This window comes from Sinocyclocheilus anshuiensis, unplaced genomic scaffold, assembly GCF_001515605.1.
Source record: "Sinocyclocheilus anshuiensis isolate Anshui unplaced genomic scaffold, SAMN03320099.WGS_v1.1 scaffold3360, whole genome shotgun sequence".
NCBI lineage: Eukaryota > Metazoa > Chordata > Actinopteri > Cypriniformes > Cyprinidae > Sinocyclocheilus > Sinocyclocheilus anshuiensis.
This window is the reverse complement of record NW_015553483.1, coordinates 50,388-58,141: the sequence shown is the minus strand read 5'-3', so window position 1 is coordinate 58,141 and position 7,754 is coordinate 50,388. Positions and strand designations below refer to the sequence as shown.

The following is a 7,754-nucleotide window of genomic DNA, read 5'->3' as shown; positions in this document are numbered from 1 at the left end:
CCAAAAAAAAAAAACTCGCAAAAACATTCACTGAGCCCAAAATTATTATTATTTTTTTTTTGGACAGTAGTTCAGATTTTTACTTTTCCTTTTAACATTGTAACTGGTACCACCACAAAATATAACTAAAAATGTATCATTTTAAAATATTAAAAATATATATTTTTAATTATAAAAAATATATATTTAAAATATATTCTTAAAATATTAATATAAACACAAAATGTTTAATATTTACAATAAATATTTATCATTTCCAATGACAGGTTTAAATTTTACAGCAATAATGTGGCTCTAAATTTCAACACTTATGCTGGAAAATGAAGGCATGTGCTGGAAAACTAGAATAGTTTGAAAGACTAATAATAAACACTAAATTGCAAGCTTGGAATTATAGCATTTTCAACATGTACAACATTGTAACAAAGTCTGTAAGACTGTAAAGATTTCTTCAGATTATGTGATTCTACAAAAATATTTGAATCACTCAGTAGCCCATGCATTAGATTCCCTGGGACAGAGTCTGTTTCTGTTGGTACCGCTACAGAAATGTGTGTTCATTTACTTCGAAATTCTCCCTCATGGGATGGATCACTGCTGAAAGACACAGTTTTGAAAACCAAGCAGCCTAGAAGGAGAGTCATTCCCCTCCTTCCAGCACTCTTGGCGGGGATGCAGATTGCTCAGAGATAAATGACTTGGAATTCCTGGAATTCCCATCTCAAACATTGTGCGTGGATCCTGGGTTAGTTGATGTGGCAAAGTTTTTTGTTTTTTTCTTTAATTTCTACTAAAAGTGACTTTTTTGATTAGCCAAAAGATATACAGACAGAGAGGCTGAGAAAATGCCTGACAATACGAAATCCTGATTTGTGAGTGTAACTTGAAAAAGGTGGAGAACTGAACAACTGAGGGATTTTTTTTCTGCTGTTCCAGCCCCTCCTCCTCCTTAATCCAGTGAACTATGTTTGGGTGAAAAATTACATATTTCACAATAATCACCATATATGTGATTTAGAAATCAAAGCTCTATTAATTTCTCTGGGGAAATGGGAGTGAGAGACAAAAATCAGTATAAATTAAGTATATTTTACTTAATAATATTGTCTCAGTATTGTCATGCAAAGATTTAATCTTTTTTGTTACACTATCACATTATTATTATTATTATTTTAAACAAATTTTTGCATTATGTATTATATTATTAGGCCAACACAGTTTTGAATATTTCTATTCAAGGTAATATGACTCTAAAATCTGATTCTAACATAAATATAATCTAATCTAATATATTTCTCAAACCACAGAGTAATTTGATACAATACTACAATAAAAAAAAATCACAAATGTATTGCATTGTGTCCCAGATATATACAGTGGGTACGGAAAGTATTCAGACCCCCTTAAATTTTTCACTCTTTGTTATATTGCAGCCATTTGCTAAAATCATTTAAGTTAATTTTTTTCCTCATTAATGTACACACAGCACCCCATATTGACAGAAAAACACAGAATCGTTGACATTTTTGCAGATTTATTAAAAAAGAAAAACTGAAATATCACATGGTCCTAAGTATTCAGACCCTTTGCTCAGTATTTAGTAGAAGCACCCTTTATTCTGTGTTTTTCTGTCAATATGGGGTGCTGTGTGTACATTAATGAGGAAAAAAAAATAACTTAAATGATTTTAGCAAATGGCTGCAATATAACAAAGAGTGAAAAATTTAAGGGGGTCTGAATACTTTCCGTACCCACTGTATATATGATATTGTGTATTATGTATATTACTTATTTTTAGAAATTGAAAACTAAAGAATAATCTTTAAAGCACCTTTATCTTATTCATTACATGCCAAAATTATTAAATAAAGTTACAATCATTTGACTACCATCACAAAATGTAAACATTTTATTTTATTTAAAAAAAAAATAATATATATATAGTAAAAAATAATAACATTAAAATATTTTTTTACAAATCATATTAATATAATAGAAGTATATTCTTAAAATATTCATATGAAAAAAATTAAAACCATCAAAATCCAGATTCTAATCTAATTTCTCAAACCACAGTGTAATTTGACTAACTACACACTAAAAATAAAGAATTACAAAATTAGTGCATTGTGACCAAGACATCTAAATATGATATTGTATTTTATTATATATATTATGTATTTTTAGAAATTGAAAACTAAAAAAATAATCATAAAAACACCTTTTACTTTGTCTAATTCATTACGTCAAAATTATTAAACAAAAGTACAATCATTGATTGCCATTGTACATATACCTCTCTTCCAACAGTAACCGTATATAAAATGCATGCAAGTTGTTTTCACTTGCTATGGATGACTGCATTATGCCACAATGTGTGTTGGTAGGTCATTAAATGTCCATATTCCCCGGCAAAACCCAAAGCACGCATCACAATACATACTGTAACCTAGGTTGGAGCGGCAGACAGACCATTTATTTCGATCCACAGTCACACCTGGTACCAGCCCTTTAGAGCCAGATCCCCTGCTAACCCTTCAGAGCTGCTTACTGCCTCCTGTGACCTCTATTTCTGCAAGCCTTCCCAAGAGTCTGCCCTATGGCACTGCAATGGAGTAATCAAGTAAGGTGCAAACCCCGCCATACTCTCATTACCACACTGCGCATATCTATGGAAATGAAGAGGTGGCCTATAGACGGTTCCACTGCAGTGCTGTCCTCAAGTGCAAATAAGGGAAGACTCTCGCGTTTCATTATAGTGCAACTGAGATGTTCAAGGGCAGGTTTGCTGGTATTGATTAGTTGTTGACAAGGATTTGTTCTGCATTCATTCAATCTGAAGTAAACAGAGCAGTCGCAGCAGATGGAGCACGTGAGGATGGTCGCGATGCGTGAATCACTGTCAGTGCGGTTGTGGACTCTGAGGAATGTCTTCACCTAATATATCACATGCTTTGCATGAACAAGAATTAAAGCTGTAGGTTTAACAGATGTACTTGAATGGGATATGTTTGTGTAGAGTCCATATGGGTCATGAGAAGTCTTGAGGAGAATACAAAGCATGCAAACTTAGTTAAACAGAACTAAAATGCATAGCTAACTTTTTCTCCCCAGAATGCAAGAATAAAATGACCCATGATACAATTACGCATATTTTGCACACTGAAAAAAAGGCGTTTAAACAGTTTTCACTCTGAAACTGCTAGTAAATTTGACCAATAATTTAAAAGAAATGGCAAGTTAACACATTTTATTACAAATTTAATTTTGAAGTAGAAAGACTGAAAAGACTGAAATAGTATTTTCTTGTAAAAAATACTCCAAAAATCTTTGTTTTATTTACAACTATGAAAAAACCTTTTAACAGCACAGTTTGGGAACCTCCCTAAAATTTTCATAAAATTATATATACCTTTCAAATGTTTGGGGTTGGTAAGGCTTTAATAATGTTTTTGAAATGAGTATCTTATGCTCACTAAGGCTGCATTTATTTGATCAAGAATACTGTAGAAATATTGTGAAATATTATTACCATTTAAAATTGCTATTCTATTTGAATATATTTTAAAAGGTAATTTATTCCTGTGATGACAAAAATCAAGCGTAGCGTTAGTTCTGGCAGGTCACGTTAGTCAAGCTCGCATTAGCTGACCTTCAGCTGATCCCCATCTACCTATGGGACTACGACACCTATCTAAGCATTCATATATATAAGGTCCCTCAGTATTATCAGCAGTTTTGCATTGCTCAATAGCTAATTACCCTCCTCCATCCCCAACTCCTCCTCTGTCAGTCAGGATTCAGCCTTCTGATTCTCCTTGAATCAGAATAATTCTAAAATGTGTACATAAAATGATTGAACTTTAACAATATCTGCAATACATTTATGTTAGTTCTGTTCTGTTTACCCTGGGGGGTTATTGCTGCTCTCCCTGCGCTCATCCATGCTAGGCTGCATGGAGGCGCAGGGAGTTCTTGCCCAGAACAGAACCATACCGCCAATCCAAACTGTATGCTAATTGTCAGTCATCTTTGACGATAGTGGTCCTGACAGAACTGAATTTTCATTACTCCAGTCTTCAATACCATAAGATTCCCATTATTGATTTTGAAAACAGTTGTGCTGCTTATTATACATTATAAACGTCTTTATATATATATATATATATGTGTGTGTGTGTGTGTGTGTGTGTGTGATTTTTTAGATAAGGAAAAAAATAATATGGCTTGATTTGAACAACACATCAATCTGGATTGATGTCATTTGGGGGTTTTGTTATTTTTAGCATGTAGTGTTTGTGTGGGGAAGACTGGTGTTGTTAGGTGTGTGGCACTGCTCAACCTTGAACAGCGTTGCAGGGCAGATGGGCTTAGTGGGGTTCAGTCATCTGTTTTCCCATGCAGAGGCAGAGTTAGCCGAGTAGAGCAGTCCTAATGATACAGTGCTTTCTGACTGCACCCAGCACATGAGAGGGATTAGCGCTCAACGCTAACAAGGTCAGATCTTAATTAGACAGGCTTCTATAACTAAGTTCAACCGGCTCAAGATGAGAGCAAAAGACAAAAGTCCTATATGACATAACGTTTGGGCAGGCACTTCTGGTTGTGCTCCTCTCCCCTTTTTCCAACAATCTCAGCCAAACCAGTGAACTTGTGGCATGTATTAAACTGGCCAATTGTTCCCTGTCTGAGATTTGATTTCACAGGCTTGACTAATGAAATACTTCATCCTTGCCTGCCCCTCTGACTGATGAGGAGTTAATTAGAAAACTAACAGAACCTCTCAGGAGAGGGAAAGCCCCAGGCTTTGGACACAACAACAATCAGAGGCATTTTCTGTTTCAATATCAGCTTGTTTTTGTAAACCAAATCACATTTTTAAAGGGACAGTTCAATCAAAACTGAAAATTCTGTCATTATTTACACACACTCATGTCGTTTTCAACCAGTATGTGAAGAGGATAGTATGTCCAAATTCACAGTATTCATAAAAACAGTGGGCGAAAAGTACCCAGATGACCTACTTCTTCCAGCAAAGTGTGCATCAGATGGACACTTTACTGTCCCATGATGCCACAGGACAAGAGTTAATGGCAGTGAATCGACACAACTACTGCTGGTAGGTCACATGATAATGACAACATGAGTAAACATGTTACAAAGTAACATTATTTATTCAAAAGAAGTACCTACTAAGAAAGTATGTGATTTTGGACACAGATGATTACTTTCAATGAACTGATTGAACCAGTTTGTGAATCAGACTGATCTGATTCTACAGTTCAACTCAGATTCAATGATCCAGTCAACATGACTTCAGAGTTCACTGGAGGAGAATTAACAGCGAATAATGAATAAAATTTTGTTCAGTTTTTCACACAAAGCTTTTGCATGGCATCAAGAAGACTTTTTTGTTGTCACAGTGAACTGTTGTTGCATGGAAATCTCCATTTGTGTTCCATGGAAAACAACAGCATATGGGTTTTAAATAACATCAGGGTGAGTAATAATTAGAGCATAGTTTCAATATTTCAGTGTTTTGCTCTGTGTGAGTCACAAATGGTCAGCACAATAACTTCTAATGCAAAAATCACAGGGGAAATTTTAAAGGAAAGTCCTTTGGAATTTTAATCTAATAGCATTGTATTGTATCTTGTCTTATCTCTGTTTTCACAGCAGGTGTATGCGTCCTCCACCCAGCAGATGGCGCTGCCCAGTCCCAACACCACCACCACCACCACCAGCAGTAATGGAATCAACAGTGGTGGGGACCAGCTGAGCAAAACCAACCTGTACATCCGTGGTCTCCATCCAGAAACCACAGACCAAGACCTAGTCAAGCTCTGTCAACCGTAAGTGTCCTTTAACAATCCCTGTTTCGTGTGGAAATTAATTTAGGATTAGAAATGGTGGAGGCAAGTAAGGTCAGGTTCATAATCAGTAGTTGGTGAGAAACTCAGGATGTATAATTAGACCAGAAAATGCATTAAAAAACAGAAGGTGTGTGTGGGAGAGAAAATCTCAGACTTTGAGCGTCCTGATTTGACCCTTTATGAGGAGGTTAGAAATTCACTGCTGGCAGATAATTCGCATTCATTTCAACATGAAGTGTTTTTGAATAAGCCAATACAGCATCTTGATTTAGTAGACGTTGTGTAAATCACACATTTCTATTCATGAAATGTTTTTGATATTTTATAACTTTTTGGTGCAATGCCTGAGGGGAGCTCATTCATCGTTGTATTGGTTCTCATTCCATGTGTTTTTGTTGGTACATAGGGAATTCATCTTTTGAAATAAAGTAAATAAAAAATAAAGCTGCGTTCACACTAGCAGCGACTTATGCTAAGTTCACACTACAGGATTTTAAGCCCGATTTGCAGGGTCGGGCTGTGATCGGGGGAAAATCAGCGGGTGATCGGCACTCAGCAATCTTTATGTGTGAACTACACAACGAGTACACATCAAAGAGGCTCGCTGACGGCAAACAAATATCTAGCATGCCAAATATCTGGACCGGTCGGCCAACACGACATCACGTGGTGTCATGTGTTGTGACGAGCTACAGCCAATGAGAGAGCAAGGCATGGGTTGAGGTCACCGGAAGAAAAACAACAGCAGCAACATGGCTTAAAGAAAAGTTTGGACACAATAAATGGAGCAAAATCATTCATCGAGCAAACAGCTTGCAGCGCAAATTTTTTTACGACATCCATTTTCAAATAAACAACTCCTGTTTCACATGTTGTTTCGTGACATTCCTGTTCCAATTCTCGCATGTGTTTTCATAACAAAACGTGGTTTGTAGAGTCGTTGGTTCAGCAGTAGCGGTTTTTGGCACGGGCGAACCGGGCAGCCGCCCGGGGCGGCATTTTTTCATGATACATGGGGGGCGGCACAAGCAGTTAAAAAAATAATAATAATCCTCTGCGCCGCCGCCGCAAAGCGGTTTTCTATTATCTATCATTTCACTGTGTGGGGAATTGGCAAATTGGCGCCCCTGCTTGCTGAGAAGGTGCCGTGCACAGAAGCTGTGTGAGAAGGGGAAAGGGGAGCGGGGCGCGGCGCGGGGGACAGTTCACCTCTGGGTCTCTCCCAAATGGAACGGACAAGGAGGGGGGTCCACTGTATAGAGCAATACTCTAATGGAATTAGTGGGCTAAAGTCAGTCACACCTCGACTTTCTTCCAAATAACGCACATTTCATTCATAATATTATAAATACAGGCCTATAGTTCCTGCACATTTTTGTTTTTCTGAATTGTGTGAAATGGCTAATAAAAATAGGTAATACAAAACGATTATGTGGTCACCAAGGTGAATTGGTTTAGTCTTGACTTCTGGTCGTGAGTGACAGTGTTGGGGGGATGGGAAATCTGTTGATTGTCGAGTGCCAAATAAACACAGAGATGGACAGGAAAAGGTCAAAGCCATCAGGTGCCCAATTTAGAAAAAAAAGAAAAGAAGAAAGAGAAACGAGCAAAAGATAAAGGTATGGTGTGTTTCCTGTTGTAATTGCAATAGTTAAATAACTGGATTCTCTTAAGTGTGTTTTTCAAATGTTGTTTTTTTTGGAGGGGGGTGGGCGCTCGAAGGGGGTCTCGCCCAGGGTGTAATTGAATGTAGAACCGCCACTGGTTGGGTGACAGAGTTGTTGTCAGCTCGTGTAGTGTGTAACCCCCTGTTGCGGATCATTTACAGAGTCACGTAGTATGAACACCACAACGACTTAAAGACAGCCAATCAAGTCATGT

General features: G+C 37.1%; 1 protein-coding gene across 2 annotated transcripts in view; it reads left to right on the top strand.

Annotated features, from left to right (window-relative positions):
• The window catches only part of LOC107668341 (RNA-binding motif, single-stranded-interacting protein 2-like), a 29,685-nt gene that overhangs the window by 5,255 nt on the left and 16,676 nt on the right, over positions 1-7,754 (top strand). The window contains exon 2 of one of the 2 annotated variants that reach the window (XM_016460185.1): positions 5,680-5,852. In XM_016460185.1, the coding sequence (XP_016315671.1) occupies positions 5,680-5,852 (173 nt within the window). Of the gene's footprint in view, positions 1-5,676; positions 5,853-7,754 lie in introns of both variants that reach the window. The other variant, XM_016460184.1, reaches the window with a different exon arrangement.